Genomic DNA, 21,691 nt, shown 5'->3' with positions numbered 1-21,691 from the left:
GGGCAGATTTGGACTTGGGGTGAGGAATAACTAGGCTCCCAGGGCCTTGAAGGCTTCAGGTGAAGACTGGGCTGCACATCCCAATTGGGATGCCTCCTGGCCAGAGAACAGCTGTTCCAGTGTGAGTTGGATTAGATGAGATCTGAGGTCTCTTATGTACCTGGGACCTTTCCAGCTCCAGATTCTCCGATTGTCTTCTATCAAGCTTCTGCTGAGTTTAGGCTAGACTCTGGAAACTGGGGGGCAAGGGCAGGGGAGAATCCTTGGAGAAGAGCTTTCCAAGAAAAGGGAAAGGGAGCCGGGGAGAAAAAGAAGGCCTAAGTGATTCGGCAGGACCCTGGGTGCCTAAGGATGGTGGGGTTAATGAGAGAGATCAGGACCCAAAGGGACTTTTTTTTTTTTTTTGGTGAGATGGAGATTTCAAGCCATGTGGCCTCCTTCCTGCTGGCCCCCTCCCCCTCCTCCTCGTGGATCCCTTCTTTCCTCCCCCTCCTCTCTGTTCCCTGCCCCCCTTCCTTCTCCTCCACCAGTTAATACTCTTTTCTTTTCTACCTCCCCTCCACCTCTTCGCCTCCCCCATCCCGCTCGCGGCCCGCCCCCGTTGCTATGCAACGTGAGGCGCGCAGCCAACCCTGGTGGCCGGTGGCCCGCGGACCTCCGGGCTGCCTGGAGCTGCGTCCAGATACGGTGCGCGGGTGCGCGGTGGCGGCAGCGGCTGCGAGGGCCCAGCCCGGGCCCGCCTGCAGGTCCTCCCGCGCAGCGGGCGAGAGCGAGTGAGTGAGTGCGGTCCCTGGGGAGTTCTGGAGTGGGGGGGGGGGGGGGTGGTGGAATCCCCGAGCTTGGGGCCCGGGCGAGTCTATGGTTAAGGCCTCCGTTCGCCTCCACGGCGCCCCCCTCCGGACCATTAGCCCCTGCGCCTGCGCCAGCTCCAGTGGCCCGCCGCCCCAGCCTGCGCCTGCGCCTGCGCATACTCTTCCCTTGGGTCCGGCTCAGCACCTGGGTCAGCGCCATCTACCTAGGGCCCACGCTATAGCCTTCTCACTGCTTGAACCCTAGCCTGTAGATGTCTTCCTCCCCGTAAAGGCCCTAACTCAGCTGCCACGTCCTCCAGGAAGCCGTCTCTGATTTCTTGAACCTCCCCTAAAGCTATAAATTTATAGGATCTCAAAGCAAAAAGGCTGCTTAAAATCTTCTAGCCTAATGACTCCTCCCTCATACAGAAAGGGATAGAAAGGCCCAAAGATGGAAGGAACTAGCCAAGGTCACAACAGTGGCAGTGCCAGCCATAGACTTTGCATCTGGTGATTTACAGTCTCAGAAACGTGGAAGCACTTTAAAGATAATACAGACAATGAACTGAGACCCAGACAGGGGGAGGAATCTGCCCAAGGCCACACAGTGGGAGGCTAGAGCCTGAATTAGAATTATTTCCTGCTTCCCTCCCCTCGCCCTTATCCTTCCCGGGCCTAGACTTTAATCTTCTTTTTATCCCCCAGAACCCTCCACATACTGGAGGCTAATGCCCTGGGTATAGTTATTATACACCTATTCTGTTGGGGGGGGGGGGGTGTGGCACAGACAGGAGTGAATAAGTCCTTACTTTGGGAATGACTAGAGTGAGTAGGAGAGATAGTAGGGCACTGAGTTAATTCAGCAGGCATTTATTTACAGTTTGTTGTGCACCACAAGGCCTTTACTGGACACTGCTGCCATGTGTGTAAAAGAGACAGAAATGAATAAGACTCATTCTTTTTCCTGGAGAGCTCACAGGCTAGAGATAAGAAAGGAAGTTCAGTTCCAAAAACATTTACTGAATACTACTGTTTCTACAGGGCTTTCCTAGCAGAACCCAGAACTGAACCAAGTACTCCAATTGTAATCATCTAAGAGAAAAACACAGCAGGACTATTACCTTCCTAGTTCAGGACTCCCTTAATACAATTTGAGTTAGCTCCTCTTTGTCTTCTGTAATGTTCCTTCTGTACCATTGTCAGAATGGTCTTTCTTACCTATACCTATTTAGCCTCCTGTATGAGGAGGGTTGGGGGTGAGGATACAAAGACTGGAACCTCAGCCCTGGAGGCATAAGGCTGAGGGGCAGGGGGAGGAAAACAGCAAAGAGAATTCTAGTTCTGGCTCTAGCCTCCAACAGTGTGGCCTTGGGCAAGTTCTTTCTCCTCTGGTCACAGCACTCTTCTGCTCAGAAATCTTCAGCATGCCATTCTATTTTTCTAGTACTGTCTCATGTTACTGTCCTTTATGTACTGTGTGCTTCAGACAAACCAGTCAATTTCACCATCTCCCATGTGCTCCCACCTCCAAGACTTTGCTTATACTATTCTCTGTCCCTGAAATGTCCTCTTTTTCCCCACTGAATTGCTCTCAGTCCTTTAAAGGACTCAAATGCCTCCTCCTCCAGGAAGTTTTCCCTCATCCCCCTAATCAGTAATGACATTTCTATCAAACCTACCTCAGTACTTTATTTTATAAGTCTCTAAGGCATTTATCATAGAACATCATTTCTTATGCTTATCTGATTCATTGAAGACTGTGGTCTTATCCCCCTATTAGGTGGAAAGCTCCTTATCGGCAGAAACTGTCTTATCTACACTTTGTATTTCCCAGATACTCCTCTACAAGGCTCCTGATAAGTCCATTTTTATTTTTTTTACTTTGGAAGAAATTTTTTAGCCTGAAATTTTGCTGACATTATTGTTTCGATTAGTCCCTTTATCGATTCCCTAGGATATTCCAACTGAAGCATCATATTAGCAAAAATAGTTCTCTCCTCTTTGCCTCTCTTTACACCTTCTATTTTTTTTAAAAATTTTTTATTCTTCCTTTTTATTTATTTTTAGTTTTCAGCATTCACTTTTATAAGATCTTGAGTTCTAAATGTGCGCCTCCTCCCCCTTCCCCAAGACAGCATGCAGTTTGGCTTTTATCTCTTTCTCCTCTTATTGCTGTCACTAATATTTCCAGAACTATGTAGCAGGGAGAGTGGGCATCCTTGCTTCACTCCATATTTATTATGCATTGCATGTGATGCTTGCTTTTGGTTTTAGACAGATGATTCTTATGATATTAAAAATGCTTCAGTGCCTATGCTTTGTAGGGTTTTTAATATAAAAACATACTTTTTCAAAGTTTTTTTTTCTGCACTTATTGAGATGATCATGGAATTTTGGATGTTTTGCTTTTTAATACAATTATTTATGTTGACTGTTTTCCTAATGGTGGATCATTCTTGCATCCAATCGGTGGTTTTTGAAAAGAATTTTTGATCTTCATCTTACAGGTCTGATATCCCCAAGTCACTACAGACCAAGCTAGTCCTGAGCTGCTGTCCTCTTTGACTTTAGCTTCTCCAAAACTTAAATATCTGTTTCCCCAATAGTGTTGAGCCTTGCTTTATGCAACAGATGTGTGTGGGGAAAGCTGTGTCAAGTCAGTGTTTGTAAGTGGAGCTCAATTTCCAGTGTACCATGGGAGCTCGACATGTAAAGAAACCCTGCAGTGAATCCTTGGATAAAGGGAAGAATTGCCTCCTGAAGCCTGGGCCTGGTGAGTATGTTTGTGTGTACTGAATTTTCTGCAGATGTGCCATGGTAGATGTGGTAGGAGCAGGTGCTGCCACAGTGCGTGCTGTGAACTGGGACACAGAACAGTACTTCCTAAGCCTTCACCTGAGAGCAGGGGCCTATCACTGTTTCTCTTTATAGCCCCAGGGACTATTATATAGTGGTCATTTTATAAGTGAATAGAGATAGAGAACTGGTCTCAAAGCCAAGAAGACTTGAACTCCCCTGGTGATGGGAGCTCACTAACAAGAGTCATAGAGAGGATATTTCATTTGGAGTAAGCAGCCATGGGAAGCAATGTCACTTCCCCTCATATGGTTACTTTGTGCTCAGCCTATTGGTTCTTCTCCCAGGAAAACTAGGAGGGGCAAGGGGCAAACTGGCAGTTCATGCTCCCCTTTTCCCTGTGGGTCCAGGTGACTTTCTCCTGGAAGAGCAAACATCCCTTTCTCTGGCCTCCTTTTCCTGTGCTGTCGTCTGTCTGCCCCTCAGCCCTACCCTTTCACAGTCTAGATACTCTGCTCTCCTGTATCTTTGCTAACAAACTCCCTTTAGTCACTTAGTTTCACTTTCTTTCCAGCTTATTGCAAAACCAGAAACCTAGTGGTCTCTGGAAGACACTGCATCTTTGGCTATATCCTCAGTACATTGGGGGCTATGAGAAGTAGGTATTTTGTGGCACCTAGGTGGTATGGTGGATAGAGCTCTGGGCCTGGAGTCAGGAAGACTTGAGTTCAAATCCAGCCTCAGACATTTACTAGCTGTGTGACCTTGAACAAGTCACTTCACTTCAGTTTGCCTCAGTTTCTCCATCTTTAAAGTGGGGATAATGACAGCACCTATCTCCCAGGATTGTTGTGATTGTAAAGTGCTTAGCAGAGTAGTGAGGGCTATATAAATGTTAGCTGTGGTTATTATTAATATTATATTCCTTGCTCCTCTGCCACCATCATTCAGCAGCCCCTCCTTTGAGCTTCATTCTATCCATCCACCTCACTCAGTACCCATCCTGGTCATTGTAATCAACTGGCTTCCAGGCCACCTTCCCTCTGTTCTCAGGGGATGCAGTGCCCACACACCCTGGCACTGCAGTACACTCATTGAGGCCCCCTTCAATACTCTGCTTCCCAGTTCATCAACTCCCATGAACTCTATCTTCATTCCACTTTAGCTGCCCCATCAGTCAGTCAGTCAATCAACAAGCATTTACTAAGTGCCTACTATATGCAGGTACTGTGCTTAGCTTAGGCATGCAGTCACATTTTAGGTCTCATATATTTGCCCAGTACTGTGTGTGCCCCCAGAATCTTCAGCTCTGACCAGAATGTTCTCTTTCTCTACCTCTTTTCTTCTAAATCTGTTATTTGTTTTCATTCTGACCATTTGCTCTTCTTCCAATACAACCCTCACCACTCCACTCCCTGTCTCTCTTTCTTCCCCTCAGCCAGAGAAGCTGAACTGTCCACTGTCTTTGTTCATGATGTGCCAAACCTCAGCAATGAGTTATTGTCAACATACCCCTTCTCTGCTCCTACTTAGCTCCTGCTGCGTAGTCTCAGTTGGGCCTTCATGGCTGCACAGCAATCCTATGACTCTTACCTGGTTGCCTGAGATACTTTCCACAATGCCTTCTTTTCAAAGGCCCACTACCCCTTCTTCACCATAGAGGAACTCAATTCCTGCTTTACTGGAAAAACAAAACTGAGGGCTTTTGCCCTACGTTCCCTCTTGTCTCTTAGTCCATCCCCCAGCATTCCTTTCTAGCATCCCCCATTGTCTCCTCCCTTGCTCTGATCTCTGAGGAAGAGGTGGTCCTTCTGGTGAGGATTGTTTGCTCTGCTTCTACTCAGATTCCATCCCCTTCCATTTACTCCCAGAGCTTTCCCCCTGGATTGTACCCATTCTCTCGTCTCCAATCCTCCTTGCTCCCTAGCTAGCTCTTTCCCTTTAGCCTACAATATTTGCAGGTCTCCTTCATCCTTCAAAATCTTTCCTTTCTCCCGCCATCTCCTTAGCCTACCATCAAATAGCTCTTTGTTCTAGAAAGAGTTGTCTGTGTTCATTGCCTCCCATTTCCTGACCTCTCAGGTTTCAACCTCTTTCAGTCTAGCTTTTGACCTTGACACTCCACTGAAACTGTTCTTTCCAAGGTACTAATGAGCTCTTCATTGTTAAAACTAATGGTCCTTATTCACTCATCATTCTCCTTGACTTCTCTGTGGCTTTGGGCACTGGCCACCAGCCTGACTTGCTGAGTGAATTTTCCACCCTTGATGCCTGTGATGATGCTTTCTCCTGGTTTTTTTCCTACTGGTATGACCCTTCCTTTTGAAGTCTCCTTTGCTGGATCATTATTCATCTCTTAACTTCAGAACTTCCGTGCACCCCTCTTCTCCTCCTCCTTCTCCTCCCCCCTCTTCCTCTCTTTCTTCTTCTTCTTCTTCTCTCTCTTTCTCTCTCTCTTTTCATAATCTCTATGTCAGAGATTCTCAGATCTATAAATTCAATCTTGATCACTCTTTTAAATTACCATCCCATCATAACCATAAGAAATGCTTATCATCTCCACCTTTATATCCTACAGACATTTCAAATTCAGCGTGTCCAATATGAGTCCTCATCTAACCCCACCCCACCCGCACCTTGCCCCCTTAAACTTCTCTGTTTCTATTGAGGGCACCATCAGCTTTCTAGTCACTCAGAGTCCCTCCCCTGCCATCCCTGTCCTCCCTGATATCTAGTCACTTCCAGAGTCTTGGGATTCTGTCACCATGTTGTCTCTCGCATTTCATCGTGCCTTTCTTATTACAGGACTTCCTTAGTCTTCACCTTGTCTAGTCAGATCCTTGTCCAGTCTTTTTTCTTTCCAAGCCATCCTTATGTACACAGCTGCCAAAATAATGTTCCTATTCTTCCTTTCATTGGAGAGACAGGGAACCGGGAGCATGGAATATAGCCTGTGCTTTCACTTGCGGTCACCGTGTTGGGTGGTTCAGGGATGGGGAACTTGCAGCCTCGAGGCCACATGTGACCCTCGAGGTCCTCAAGTGCGGCCCTTTGACTGAATCCAAACTTCACAGAACAAATTCCCTTCATAAGAATTTGTTCTGTAAAATTTGGACTCAGTCAAAAGACTGTACCTGAGGACCTAGAAGGCCACATGTAGCCTTGAGGCTACAGGTTCCCCATCCCTGGTTTAGGTGGTTTTCTTAGTGTCATGTCCCTACTTAATGACTCCCTATTGTTTACAGGATAATCCACAAACCTTTCAGCCTGGTATCTAAAGCCCTCTACAGTCTGACTGCCTCTTACCTTTCCAGACTTAATTCATGTTACTATCTATACTCTGCATTCCAACCAAATGGGCCACCTTGTCATCTCCCATTGCCACACCTTTGCACAGGCTATCCCTCCTGTCTGAAAAGCTGTCATCCCTCAGCCCTTCAGAGCCCTTCTCATGTGCTGCCTCTCCCCTTTCTCCAGTTATCTTTAATTGCCTATATATGCTGTACCCCCCCCCCCCCAGTAGAAAGTAAGCTTATTGGGGGCAGGGTCTGTTTTACTTAAGGCCTAGCACTATGCCTGCCACTTATGAGCTATTTCAGAAATGTTTGGTGAAATGAATGGAATTAGTTCTTGAGAAGATACAGGCCTAAGGAAGATATGGTGCCCACCTTCAGGGACCAGTATGGACCTAAAGCTATGTAAGTAACACAGATTAGAAGAGAAGCAATGTGGGCTGGTAGAGAGCGGGCCAGCCTTGGCATCCCCCAGGCAGGCCTCTTTGAGTGACATCAGTCAGCAAGTTGTCCTTTTTCTCAATTTATTTATACATATCCTCACTTCCAATTATATTATTCCCCTTCCCCGACCCTGAGTATAAAGAAAAGAAAGACAGTTTAATGAAACTGCCCATCCCCTCAGCTAAGTCTGACAGTGTACTCATCACTCCACACGCAGGGCCCCGAGGTATCAGCAAAGAAGGAAGGGAGGTGTAATCTTCTGATCCCTGGAGTCATGCTCAGTCATCAGATTACATACAGCTCTCAACAGGTCAAATGGGAGGGAATCTCTGAGGGATGGCTCTAGGATTAAGGAGGACTGGAAAGGGCTTTTTACAGCAGAACCTGGGATGTAAGCTGAGCCTTGAAAGAAGCCAGGGAACAGAGGGTGAAGGGTGAGAGCATTTAGGAGACTAGAGAGATGAAGCAGCAGAGAAGCCAGACACTAATGTCACTGCATTATGGGTGGGTAATGGGAAGGAGGGTGTAAAGAAGGCTGGAAAGCTAGGAGGAGGCTAGGTTCATGAATGTCAAACAGATGATTTTCTCTTTGATCATGGAGGTAATAGGGAGCCATTGGAGTTCACTGAGTAGATGTAGTCAGACTTTAGGAAGATCACTTTGGCAGTTGAGTCAAGGATGGACTGAAGAGGGGAAGAGACTTGAGGCTGGGGGAGCCAAGCAGCAGGCTATGGCCATAGTCCATGCTAAAGCTTGCAGCTGGGTGGTAGCTGTGTGAATGGATAGGGAGGGCCTTATATGAAAGGAAGAAACAACAAGATGGGGATCCAGGAAGGCTTCCTGCATCTGTGGCATTGGAACTGGACTTTAAACTTGACATAAGCTAGCAATAGGTGAAGAGCAGAAGGGAAATGGGAGCCTTCCAGGAACAGCAGGGCCTGTTTGGGGGGCAGGGGAGGGGGACAGAGATCTCTGAAATGTGCCCTGTTTCTTTAGGGCACAAGCTAGTGTGTTTAAAGGCTGAGCCCTGAGAGTGCAAGATGAGGGCTCATGGACAACATCTCTCTCAGAGCTAGAGGACCACGGACTCAGATCCACTCATACATGGTTGGACAGGGCAAGTAATAAGTGGACTTTCTGCTAAGACTAAGGTTTCTCCAGATAAGAAGGGTCAGCCCACAGGTCCCAGGAGAATGTGCCAGAAAGAGGCACCTTCAAAGCTGGCCACAAAAATCCCTCCTTTGCCACCAAGTCCATTTCAGTTCAAGCGTTTCTTAAGTGCCTACTACATGTAAGGTATGATGCTGGGGAGGCAGAGGTAGACAAGATGCAGGCCTGCTTCTCAAGGCGCTGCTGATCTACTGCTGGGGTGCGTACCCTGATGACTCTCATTTACTCCACAAACCCCAAGGTTCCTGGGGCCAGAAGCTCCCCACATTTGTTTTTCTGCTTTTCAGTAGGGGTGGAGAAAAAGTAAATGCTTGTTAATTGAAAGAATAAAGTTTACCTTTAAAAAGATTGTGTGATCTCAGTGAGCCCCAGTTTCCCAGGTTAGATTGGTCTTCCTGAGTACGCTCATTCATTCATTTACCAGATGTCTGTTAAACATCTACTGTTTGTGTAGCCCTGTGTGCAAAGTGGAGATCATCACCAAAAAGCACTAATTAAGCACCTACTATGTTCCAGGTACTGTGCTAGGTCATGGGGGATACAGAAACTAAGTGAGTGTGTGAGTGTGAGTGTGAGAGAGAGAGAGAGAGAGAGAGAGTGTGTGTGTGTGTGTGTGTGTGTGTGTGTGTGTGTGTGTGTGTGTGTCTAAGGGGAAGCCAGGGAGAAACGTTTTCATTGGGGCAGGCAGGTATGGAGAGTGGAGTCGGAGGAAAATAGCTCATCCTCCCCTACTGCCTTTGTGATTATTGTTCCCAGACCAAGCATAGGAGGCAAGCAGAGTAGAGGTTGAGGCCTGCTGAAGCAGCAGGGTCTGTGCCATCCTGCCCCCCAGGCCCTGGTGAATGGCTGGATGGCATGTGATACATGATTGAGGACCAGCTAGATAAAGTGGGCTAAGTTTCCACCTAGCTGACACATGGAGAGATTGCTGGCTGCAGGCCTTCTTGACTAAGTTCAAATCCTGCCCCAAACACATAGTACCTGTATGACCCTGGGCTAGTCACTTTGCCTCTGTCTGCCTGGATAATAACAGCATGACCCTCACCTGGTTGTTGTGAGAATCAAAGGAGATGACGTATGAAAATGCTTATGTTTTACACACCTTCCAGTCCTACGTGACCGCATCCTTATATGTGAACCATGGTCTCCGTGCAATTAGAAATAGTGGCCATGATTAGTTCAGCTCAGTGGGTGAACAGAGCCTACTCCCCGCCCCCCAGTCCCTGACTCAGTCTCTTCCCCAGAGAGGTGACAGTGTAATGGGGAATAAACCAAACACAAATATAGAACCTACTATTACATGATACCAGTATTGAACCTCTATAAACTGAGCATTGTCAACGCTGCCAGCGATGTGGTTGGCCCCCAGCTGGTGAAGCTGGGCACACTTCTGGGAGGAGTGGCATTTCACTGAATCTCGCTCTAAAGGGTAGGAAGGAAGGGTCATTAGGAAACAGGGGGAAGGAGAACACTCCAGCTGGACCAAGGCCAGGACATGGGAGGATGCGGAGCTTTCTGGGGAGGCCTTGGGAGTGCAGAGCACAGAGCTTGCAGCTGATGGGCTGGAGGAGAGGAGAGGGCTCGAAAGGGATTTTGAGAATGCTGTATTAGGGGAAGAAAGAGGTGAGTAGTAGGGAGCAACTGAAATCTTTGAGTAGAAGAGGAACACGTTTCCCCCTGTCAACTGCATGGAAGGAGGTAAAGGGTGGAAAAGTGGATGGGGGGCAGGGAATGGGCAAGAGAAGCACCAATAAAGCTGTGCTCTTCTTACTGTACCTTTCTCCTGGCCTAGCTCCACCTGCACCCAAACTTATGAAAGGCAACAGAAGCAGCCAGGCGGGGGCAGGCCCCCAGGTAAGCTGGACTTCCCTTGTTATCTTCCCTCCTTTCACCCCCCACCCTGGCTTCTGGTGACGAGCTTGCTCCCACTCCCCAGTTCAGTATTCCCATGTTAGCATTTGTTCTGAGCTGTTAATTCACCATCCTCCCCAGCTACAAGTTTTGTCCCTGTCCCTCCCTTGATTTCCGTAGTGTGCCTCTTCTGTTCTTGAATTCTGCTTATCTTTCTCCCTGTCCATCCCATCCTGGCCTTTGGACAGCCTTTGTCATCCCCCAGTGGGAGTCACCTCCAGGGCCTTGGACATCGAAGGTCCTGAATAAATGTTCGTTGAACAAGTCCCTTTAACCCTCAAAATGCACCAGTGAGAAGGGAGGCAGGTCACAGGGAAGGGATTATCAGTCTTATTTTTGTTATCTGTGAAGCAGCAAGGAGGGACTTGGGGCAGGTGCCATTCAGCAAGTTCTTAAAAGAGGAGGAGAAGGGTATAGGAGGAGAATGTAGCTCTCTAGACTAAGAGAATCCAAGAATTTCAGAACTACAAAGGACCACTTAATCTGACCTCTTCATTTACAGAATAGGAAACGGAGACCCGGGGTGAGCGAGGGATTCTTTGGGGGCAGAACCAGGCCCAGGACCCTGTTGTTCTGCTTCCTAGCATCACCAAATCTCAGGGATGGGGAGAAAACTTAGTTTAGAATGCTTTATATTTTAAAGCTTTACAAAGCTCTTCTCTCAGGAATTTGCCTTAAGGTAGTTCACTCCAATGTTATCACCCCCAATTTATAGATAAGGAAAGTAAGGCTTAGAAAGATAAAGGGACTTGCCCAAGATGATGCAGCGAATGTCAGATCCAAATCTCTGGGCTCCATCCACTCCACCTCTACTGCCCCTTAGAGAGCATCTTTTCCATCATTTGATATATAAGGAAACTGAGGTCCAGGTGGGACAAGGGCTTTCCTGAACTCATAGTTAGTGCTAGAATGAGAACTCTAGCATCTGCCTCTACTGGCTCTTGGCCAAGTTCTCTTCCTTTTTATCATGCCCCTCTCACTCTGTCTCCTTCCCTATACCCACCCAGAGACTTGGAGCTTGTCACCTCTGCCTCACCCCTCTGCTGTCTCATGCCACCACCACCACCCATCCCACCGCTACCTTGTTGTTTCAGGAACCATCACTGACCTTTGAAGATGTGGCTGTTTACTTCACATGGGAAGAGTGGAGGCAACTGGACCTTGCCCAGAGGGCCCTGTATAGGGAAGTGATGCTGGAGAATTATGGGAATGCAGCCTCACTAGGCAAGTATGCACACCCTGACATCCCAGATCCAGGGTTCACCTGACACCCACAGCTGTTCCCAACTGTGAACACTAAAAGGGCAATGGGAGCAGTGAAGTATGTAGTCCTCCAGTGGCCAGAGGGGCCTCTATATGGTCCTCCATGTGTCTGATCTCCAAGAGCACCAGGAACTTATTTCAGTCATTCTGAAACTAACTGGTCTGTTCTGTTCTTACGGCATCTCAGTCCTTTACTGGACTTATTATCATGAGGGTTTGAAGTAATTATCAACCAGACATTTGAAGAGCCTAGCTGAGAAAGGTCTTGGGTAATGGGCAGTTAGAGAAATAGACTGTTCCTTTCAGCTCCTCCTTCATCCCTGTTTCCTACAAAGAGGGAGTAAACCCCACCCCCTGTATAAGTGATCCCATTCTGTCCCATTTCCTCCAACAGATTGCCCCTTCTATCATCCCTGCTTTCTCATTTATCAGTCTTTCCCCATCTATGGCTGCTTCTTTGCTGCCCACAAACATGCCATGTCTTCCCCATTCTCAGAAAAACTCCCTCATCTGTTCATTCCCACTTGTTACCTTCCCATATCTCTTCTCCCTTTTTGGCTAATTTCCTTGAGAAGACTGTCTACAGCTGGTGCCTCCGCTTCCTTTCTCCTCTCATTGTCTTAACTCTCTGCATTCTAGCTTCTGACTTCACCATTCAACTGAACGTGCTCTCTCTAAAGTTCTGAATGATCTAATTGCCCAGTCTCATTGGCCTTCCTCAATCTTCAAGCTTCTTGACTTTGTGGAAGCCTTACACTTCTGATCACTCTCTCCTCCTCTAGATTCTCTGCTCTTCTGGTTCTCCTCCTCCCTCTCTGACTGCTACTTCTTAGTCTCCTTTCTTGCTAACCACTCTGCTGACCTCAGTTTCCTGTCTCTGCCTGTTTCTTGGCCATCTTGAAATGAATGTCCCCTAAATATCTTTAAGTAAACTCACCATCCCTGCCTCCCTCCACCCTGAGCCTGCCCTCCTTCCTTACCTCTCCATTGGTCTCTTCCCAATGACCCAGGTTCACGGCCTAGGCATCCTCCTGGACTTTGAATTCTCTCTCACCGCCATATCCAATCTTTGTTCAAAGCCTGTTGACCCTACCTTGCAAGCTCTTTCCTCTGACATCCTAGTGTGCCCCCGCCCTGGTGTAGACCCTTATCTCCTCCTGCCTGGATTATTGTAATTTCTGCTGCTGGGGCTACCTGCCTCAAATCTCTCCCCGCTCCGGGATGTCCTCCATTCATCTACCAAAGTGATTGTCTTTTTTTGTATTTTATTCCTCCCCCCAGTTATGTGTAAAAACCATTTTACACATTCATTTTTAAAACTTTTGAGTTCCAAATTCTCTCCCTTCCCCCCTCCCCACCTCAATCCAAGGCAAGCAGTTCGCTATAGGTTATACATGTGTAGTCATGCAAAACACTTCCATAACAGTCTTATTGTGAAAGAAAACATAGACAAGAAAAAACCTCAAGAAAATAAAGTAAAAACATCTGCTTCAGTCTGTATTCAGCCCCAATCTGTTCCTCCTCTGGGGATGGAGAGCATTGTTCATCCTAAGTCCTTCAGAGTTGTCTTGGATGCTTGTATTGCTTAGAATAACTAAATCATTCACAGCTGATCATCCTACAACATTGCTGGTGCTTAGTACATAGTATATGTCACTTTGTCAGGTCTGACCAGGTCATTCACTCCCCTACTCAATGAGCTCTCTAGTGCCTCCAGAATCAAATATCAAATGCCCTTCATAACCTGGGCCCTTCCTCCCTTTTCAGTCTAATTATACCTCATTCTGCTCTGGCCTCCTGGCTGTTCTTTGCACACAACCTTTGAAGCTCACCCTGCGCCTTTTCATCGGCAGCGGAAACCCTCCATGCTCAGAGTGCTCTCCTTCCAGTCTCAGCCTTTCCCAGTGTCCTCTAATCCCAGTGCCTTCACTCTGTGACTGTCCCTAATTTCTCTATCTTGACCTTGCTTTGTACCTATTTGCCTGCCATGAGACTGGGAGCTCTTCAAGGCCAGGGACTGTCTTTTGCCTCTTTTGTAGCCCTGGCACTTAGCACAGGGCCCAGTTCATGGTAGATGCTTAGCAGATGCTTGCTAATTTGACATTCCTTACTGGAAGCATAGACTTCCTCATCCGCAGAACCCCCTGTCCACCTTCCCCAGACTAGATGCTAAATGCCCAGGGCCCCTGAGAGTTGCCTACCTTTCTCCTAGCAGGAGGAGGGCAGATTATTAATTGTTCTGTTCCCAGATCATCAGCTCCCTGACGCCCAGTTGCTGGGAACAAGTTGGAGAGGCTCCTGCCCATCCTTCTTGACCTTGGCCCAGATGACATTTATGGGTATTTTCCTTCTCTCCCAGAATGCTCCTGGCCTTATCGCAGGGACTTGGCCTATGCTCTAGCTAGATCATTGGTATCCCCAATTCAAATCACCTGTCTGCTTTCCTTCCCCTTGGGCAGGGTTTACAGGACCCAAGCCTTACCTGATCTCGCAACTGGAACGAGGACAGATGCTGTGGACTCTGGATCTTCAGGGAACAGAGGCTATTGAAGCCAGAAGAGGCACGTGGCCAGGTGAGCTAGAACCAAAAGTTTGTATGTTCCAGGCAGGTGCCAGGCAAATGAAGATCCCTTTTCCCTCCGCCTCTACTTATTGTCCTTCCTCTCTCATCCCTGAGATCTTCTCCTCGGTCCTCTTCATCTCTTTTTCCCTTTTCTTCTTCCTTATCACCTCTGACTTGGTCATTTTCATGAAATCTGGGCTCTGCCACTTACTTCCCATGTGACCTTGGGCAAATCACTGAACCTCTTGGACTTGACTTTTCCCAGCAGTAAAAAAAGAGGGTTGGACAAGATGACCTCTGAGGTTCTTTCCAACCTTAAAGCCTGTTGTCCTGTGACCATTGTCCAAGTCATGGCTCCTGCTGTGTGACCTTGGGCAAGTCACTGAACTTATCTGATCTTCAACTGTAAAATGGGAATTATCATCACTTTTCGTTGCTGTGGAGTGGTATGTCCTCTTGCTTTGGGTTCCCTTGTCACTCCTCCCTCAGCTCCTCATTTCTGAGCTCACCTCTCCCACCTAAATTGTAAAGGTGTCCATTTCCCAATGGAAAATTGGGAAGGCTATGTACTTCTCCTTCCTCCTTGCCCTTTATGCACCCTGGCCTGGGAATCTTGATGACATATATCCCTTCCCTTTGTCATTTCAGATGGAAGGACTGAAAGCAAGGAATCTACACCAAAGTCAGGCATTCCTCAAGGTCACCTGTTTACAGAGGGCCAACAAGACCACATTAACAGGGCCACATCCAGGCACGTGGCTGCTGCTCTTAGGTCGATCTCCACAGCCAGATGTCAGAGAGAAAACAAACCTGAAGAAGCAGAGCCTTCCAGAGAGGGTGACCTGAATGGGGAGAACCAGAATTGCAATGTTAGGCAAAAGTTGGAGCTTCCCAGGAATCAGACTGTCCCTCATGGAGAGAAGTCCTATGAATGTGATGAATGTGGGAAAGCCTTCAGGTGGAAATCAATGCTCATCCTCCACCTTCGAATTCACAGTGGAGAGAAACCTTACGTATGTAACGAATGTGGGAAAGCCTTCAGTCGGAGCTCAGATCTGACTAACCATAAGAGAATTCATAGAGGAGAGAAGCCTTATGAATGTAATGTGTGTGGGAAAACGTTCACGTGGAGCTCGAACCTTATTAACCACAAGAGAATACACAGTGGAGAAAGGCCTTACGAATGTAATATCTGTGGGAAATCATTCACTCAGGGTTCAATCCTAATAAAGCACCACAGGATTCACAGTGGAGAGAAGCCCTATGAATGTAATGAATGTGGGAAAGCCTTCAGCCAGAAAGGGAACCTTCTTAATCATCAGAAAATTCATACCAGAAAAATCATCGTTGTGAGCCCTATGCGCATAATAAATATGGCCAGTCTGTGAATGAAGCTGCTAGTTTTGTTCCACTTGGGGTCAGGATACTGACAGACAGACCAGATAAAGGAGTCCTCCCATGGGTGCTAGGGCCCAGATCCGGGGCAGGCACCTTCTAGACCAAGAAGTACCTCCAGTCTCCTCTTTTTACATCTCTCAGCCAAGGAATACCTGTTCATTTATTCTGATAAATGTCCTTCCCTTCCTCCAATAGGATCCTTGAGTTGGAACTCTCCATGCCTTTAGCCTAGATTGCCTTTGTCAAACTTGGCCCCAGTGCTAATTAGATCTCAGGCCAAAGCCACAGGTCTGGAGATATCACAGATGTCTCAGCAAGCCTCATTTGCCTCCCAAAATGTAGGTGAATTGGCCCCAATATTTTGCTCACAAAGATCCATCGGGGAAGGCAAAGAAGGAAATGTTTTCTCTTTGGTATTTAGCATTGAGATCTGTAGTAAGCCCCTTTCCCTTCCCATCTGTAAATAGAGATAACAGTATTTCCTTTGGCTGCCTCTCAGGGCTGTACTTAGGAAGGTGCTTTGCAAACCTTAAAGTGGTAGAGAAATGGGAGGGGGGCAGTTGTTTTCTGTTTTAAAAATTTTCATTAAATTGTAGTCTCCTTCCCACCCACTCCCACTTTTGAGAACAAAGGAACAAAACCGTCGTGACCCATACGCACAGTCAATCAAAACACAGCAGAATTGCTGCAACATGTCCTCTGTCTGCGTGTCCCTGGAGGTGTGCAGCCGACTCCATCATGGGGCCTGTGGATGCTGCTTGGTTACAGCGTTGAGCACAGTGCCTGACTCTTTACAGGATCGTGGTTATTGTAGAAAGTGTCCTCCTGGTTCTGCTCACTTCACTCTGCATCAGTTTGTAAGGACTTTGTAGGTTTCTCCAGAACCATCCTTTGTCATTTCCTACAGTATAATAATAGAACAGTATTCATAAAGAGAGATCATTTAGTCCAAATCCCTTATTTTTCAGATGTGAAAATGGAGGCTCATGGAAGGGAAGTGACTTGCCCAGGAACACTAGGGAGTCAGTGAGCAAAGGGCACAGAAGAAGAGAAATCCCTGCTCTTCCATTCAGCAAGTGCTCCTTGGCTGCCTCCTGCTGGGCCCTGATGAGATACAGCCAGAAATCAGAGACTCTCCTCAGTGAGCTCACAGTCTAGCCAGGGGAGAGATGGGACAGATACAAGGGCCTGAGTGAGGAATCCCTCCCCTTCTGCAGTTCAAGGATCCCTTTCATCTGGAGCCCACAGCTGCTCCCCAGGTGTGTGCCTAGCAGAAAACGTCCCTTTCCCAGAAGCCTCCATTGGATCATTTCTTCCAAAAGAGGAGCACGCAGCTCTTTTCTGCATTTCCCCCATTGCTTAGCATGACAGGGAACCCACTTAATGAAGGACTCAAAGACAAAGCCTAATCTCATCCATGACTCCTTTCTCCATGGTTCCAGATGGAATCACATTCATAAACCATAACTTCTTCAGCCATTTCCTAATTTAAGGGCACCCCCTCAGTTTCCATTTCTTTGCCATCACAAAAAGGAGCTGCTGTAAATGTTTTTGTCCACATGGGTTCCTTTCCTCTTTGTTCTCGTATAGCTCCAGTGGTGATAACACTGGGTCAATGAAGGGCATGCATGGTTTAGTAGCTGTTAGTGGTATAGGGGATCGTGTTGGACCTGGAGTCAGGGATCCAATCTTCCAGTCTTTCTAGCTGTACTGCCAAGTCACTCAGCCCTAGTTTCCTCATCAGTAAAGTAGGGATGAAGGTAAGAAATTCCAGGCTTGTAAAGTGCTTTATAAACCCTGAAGCCCAAGTAACTCTAGCTAGGATTGTTTGGGGGGTGGGGGGTATAGGCTCCAAATTGATTTCCAGAATGGCTTCACTAGCAGTGGGATCATAAGCCCCTCATGTCACCCTGTTTGCCTCAACTCTTCATCTACAAGATGAGCTGGAAAAGGAAATGACAAACCACTTCAGTATCTCTGCCAAGAAAATCTCCAATAGGGTCACAGAGAGTTGGACAGGGCTGAAACTACTGAACACCTACAAAAAACTCTTCAATATTGACCACTTTGGTCCTCTCTCATCTTTGCCAGGGTCAGAGCAGAGGTTTCCAAGGCGACAAGTAGGGAAGGCTCCACCTTCTCTGTATACTGGGTTAGGCAGGGAGAACGGAGTGCACACCACCAAGACACTAGGCCTCCATGGCTGCCTGGAGCATCACCGGAAGTTCGCCTACAGAGGCAGAAAAGCAGGCCCAGTACAGGAGGGATTCAGGAGTACTTCCGGTAGTGTCACTGCTTTCCCAGGTTTTGTGCGTGAGCCTGTGAAGCTCCTCAGAGGGGCATAGGCTGATGGCTGGAGCTCTCTAGGGTCTGGCTCTGGCTCCCCTCTCCCTCCTTCCTGTTCCCTGCCATAGTGCTGCCCAGCCGCACCTGTGCAGATGTGCTCTGTTCCTCCAACCTGTGCCAACTTGGCGAGTCCTGAGAGTCCCTCGATCTACAGATTTGGGCTGTGATGGTTGTCGAGGCCAGCTGTAGGCCCCCAGAGCCGCAGCAACAGCAACCACATGGGAGGCCAGGGCCCTGAGCTGGTGCTCAATTATTTATGGAGAGAGGAAAACCAAGGCCCAGGTTGAAGGTCAGGAAGCCCTCAGCTTCAACTGTTCACACATGACTCTGAGCCTCCATGCCCACCTCTGGAAAGTCATAGAGCTGGCTAGGATGGCTTTGATCTGGTCAGTAGAGGCTTAGCACAGACCTGGGCACTGGGGGGAAGGGACAAACATGCTGTAGAAGCACATACACGCTACCAACTGTTAAGTGACTACTATGTGCTAGGCCCAGGAAGATATGGAACAAAGCAGTTCTTGTCCTACAGAGCTTACAGGGATGACCAAGGGAAAGCAACAAGAATGGGTGTCTGTACATGTTTGAACACATGCCGCACACAGAAAACGCAGACAAGGCAGAAGTGAACTTGGGGGGAGCCTGGGGGACAAAGAAAGGCCTCTTGAAGATGTGATGCTTGGGTTTCTGTCTTCAAGTAAACCAGGGATTCCAAGGCCCAAGTGAAGAGGGATCATAGGGAAAGGCCCATGGAGAAAGGAGATGACGTGTTGGGTGTGATAAACATCTGCTCTAAATGTCAACAAGAGGAGTGAGGAGTGCAGCCTAGCCATCCCATTCATCTCCTGCCTCAAAGCTCTTCCCCACTTCAATCCATCCTTCACTCCAGGGGTCTACCATGGCCCCTTACCCTCCCCTTACACTCCACTGGCTCTGTGTTACCCCCCCCCCCAGTCAAATAAAAAAATGCTACTCTTGGTATTTAAAACCTTTCGCAACTTGACCCCTTCCTACCTTTCCAATTTTTTAACATTTTATTCTGCACTACTTACTCTATAATCCAGTCACCTTGGCCTACTTCCTGTTCCTCACCCATGATATTCCATTTCCAGTCTCCATACCTTTGACTGTCTCCCCTGCCTAGAATGTTCTCTCTCCTCTCCCCCCCACCTTCTAGTCTCAGCTCAAATATCTCTGACATGAATGTTAAATCGTCCAGGACAAATGATTACCACAAAAAGAGGGGGTATTACGTATTAAAGGGGTTTTGTTTTTAAAGGTGCAGCTCAAATGCTGCCTTCCTCAGGAAGCCTTTCCTGCTCCCCTCCCCCCAGCTGCTAGTGCCTTCCCTCTGAGATAGTCTTCCATTCACATTTCAGAAGGGAGAGAACACGGCCAGCGACACCACCTGTTGGTGCAGCACAGAGGCTGAGGAAGATGAGGACTGAGGGGAAAAAGCAGATCTGATCATTAAGGGACCCTTGTTCACTTTGAAGAAAACAGTTTCCTTTCAGTGATGACGGTCTGTTAAAGGATTTTTAAAGATGGACAAGATGAGCATATTTGAAGGCAGTAAGGAGGGAACCAGTAGACTGGGGAGAGGTTGAAGATTTGAGAAGAGACAGTGCTAGAGAAGGTGGGAAAGGGCAGGGATTACCATGAAAAGGAGTTGAAACTTTACATGGAAGGATTCTAGGATTTAAAGATAGAAAGGAACATAGAGATCATTTCATCCAAACCCCTTATTTTTCAGATGTGAAAATGGAGGTTCATGGAAGGGAAGTGACTTGCCCAGGAACACTAGGGAGTCAGTGAGCAAAGGGCACAGAAGAAGAGAAATCCCTGCTCTTCCATTCAGCAAGTGCTCCTTGGCTGCCTCCTGCTGGGCCCTGATGAGATACAGCCAGAAATCAGAGACTCTCCTCAGTGAGCTCACAGTCTAGCCAGGGGAGAGATGGGACAGATACAAGGGCCTGAGTGAGGAATCCCTCCCCTTCTGCAGTTCAAGGATCCCTTTCATCTGGAGCCCACAGCTGCTCCCCAGGTGTGTGCCTAGCAGAAAACGTCCCTTTCCCAGAAGCCTCCATTGGATCATTTCTTCCAAAAGAGGAGCACGCAGCTCTTTTCTGCATTTCCCCCATTGCTTAGCATGACAGGGAACCCACTTAATGAAGGACTCAAAGACAAAGCCTAATCTCATCCATGACTCCTTTCTCCATGGTTCCAGATGGAATCACATTCATAAACCATAACTTCTTCAGCCATTTCCTAATTTAAGGGCACCCCCTCAGTTTCCATTTCTTTGCCATCACAAAAAGGAGCTGCTGTAAATGTTTTTGTCCACATGGGTTCCTTTCCTCTTTGTTCTCGTATAGCTCCAGTGGTGATAACACTGGGTCAATGAAGGGCATGCATGGTTTAGTAGCTGTTAGTGGTATAGGGGATCGTGTTGGACCTGGAGTCAGGGATCCAATCTTCCAGTCTTTCTAGCTGTACTGCCAAGTCACTCAGCCCTAGTTTCCTCATCAGTAAAGTAGGGATGAAGGTAAGAAATTCCAGGCTTGTAAAGTGCTTTATAAACCCTGAAGCCCAAGTAACTCTAGCTAGGATTGTTTGGGGGGTGGGGGGTATAGGCTCCAAATTGATTTCCAGAATGGCTTCACTAGCAGTGGGATCATAAGCCCCTCATGTCACCCTGTTTGCCTCAACTCTTCATCTACAAGATGAGCTGGAAAAGGAAATGACAAACCACTTCAGTATCTCTGCCAAGAAAATCTCCAATAGGGTCACAGAGAGTTGGACAGGGCTGAAACTACTGAACACCTACAAAAAACTCTTCAATATTGACCACTTTGGTCCTCTCTCATCTTTGCCAGGGTCAGAGCAGAGGTTTCCAAGGCGACAAGTAGGGAAGGCTCCACCTTCTCTGTATACTGGGTTAGGCAGGGAGAACGGAGTGCACACCACCAAGACACTAGGCCTCCATGGCTGCCTGGAGCATCACCGGAAGTTCGCCTACAGAGGCAGAAAAGCAGGCCCAGTACAGGAGGGATTCAGGAGTACTTCCGGTAGTGTCACTGCTTTCCCAGGTTTTGTGCGTGAGCCTGTGAAGCTCCTCAGAGGGGCATAGGCTGATGGCTGGAGCTCTCTAGGGTCTGGCTCTGGCTCCCCTCTCCCTCCTTCCTGTTCCCTGCCATAGTGCTGCCCAGCCGCACCTGTGCAGATGTGCTCTGTTCCTCCAACCTGTGCCAACTTGGCGAGTCCTGAGAGTCCCTCGATCTACAGATTTGGGCTGTGATGGTTGTCGAGGCCAGCTGTAGGCCCCCAGAGCCGCAGCAACAGCAACCACATGGGAGGCCAGGGCCCTGAGCTGGTGCTCAATTATTTATGGAGAGAGGAAAACCAAGGCCCAGGTTGAAGGTCAGGAAGCCCTCAGCTTCAACTGTTCACACATGACTCTGAGCCTCCATGCCCACCTCTGGAAAGTCATAGAGCTGGCTAGGATGGCTTTGATCTGGTCAGTAGAGGCTTAGCACAGACCTGGGCACTGGGGGGAAGGGACAAACATGCTGTAGAAGCACATACACGCTACCAACTGTTAAGTGACTACTATGTGCTAGGCCCAGGAAGATATGGAACAAAGCAGTTCTTGTCCTACAGAGCTTACAGGGATGACCAAGGGAAAGCAACAAGAATGGGTGTCTGTACATGTTTGAACA

The 21,691-nt window shown here is 47.8% G+C and overlaps 1 protein-coding gene across 3 annotated transcripts; it reads left to right on the top strand.

Moving 5' to 3' along the window:
- Positions 1 to 612: 612 nt before the first annotated feature.
- LOC140515189 (zinc finger protein 688-like) lies at positions 613 to 17,187 on the top strand. Of its 3 annotated transcripts, none has more exons than XM_072625753.1 (6): positions 613 to 773; positions 3,398 to 3,564; positions 10,287 to 10,348; positions 11,500 to 11,629; positions 14,128 to 14,241; positions 14,880 to 17,187. In XM_072625753.1, the coding sequence occupies exons 2-6, from the start codon at positions 3,486 to 3,488 to the stop codon at positions 15,617 to 15,619; spliced, it is 1,125 nt and encodes a 374-aa protein (XP_072481854.1). In that variant the 5' UTR covers positions 613 to 773; positions 3,398 to 3,485; the 3' UTR covers positions 15,620 to 17,187. The 3 variants fall into 3 exon arrangements, with proteins under 3 accessions (XP_072481854.1, XP_072481852.1, XP_072481853.1); XM_072625751.1 differs by having other exon boundaries at positions 3,299 to 3,564; XM_072625752.1 differs by having other exon boundaries at positions 613 to 777; positions 3,299 to 3,564.
- The last annotated feature ends 4,504 nt before the right edge of the window (positions 17,188 to 21,691 follow it).

The sequence above is a fragment of the Notamacropus eugenii genome, chromosome X (assembly GCF_028372415.1).
Source record: "Notamacropus eugenii isolate mMacEug1 chromosome X, mMacEug1.pri_v2, whole genome shotgun sequence".
NCBI classification, from domain to species: Eukaryota; Metazoa; Chordata; class Mammalia; order Diprotodontia; family Macropodidae; genus Notamacropus; species Notamacropus eugenii.
The sequence above is the reverse complement of the archived record's forward strand: the minus strand, read 5'-3'. Positions and strand labels throughout refer to the sequence as shown.

Bases quoted from the DNA above. Each gene is read 5' to 3' on its own strand.
- LOC140515189 (XM_072625753.1), top strand. From the start codon at position 3,486: ATGGGAGCTCGACATGTAAAGAAACCCTGCAGTGAATCCTTGGATAAA. The intron at 3,565-10,286 runs GTGAGTATGTTT...CTCCTGGCCTAG, and splicing joins CCTCCTGAAGCCTGGGCCTG to CTCCACCTGCACCCAAACTT. The intron at 14,242-14,879 runs GTGAGCTAGAAC...TTGTCATTTCAG, and splicing joins CAGAAGAGGCACGTGGCCAG to ATGGAAGGACTGAAAGCAAG.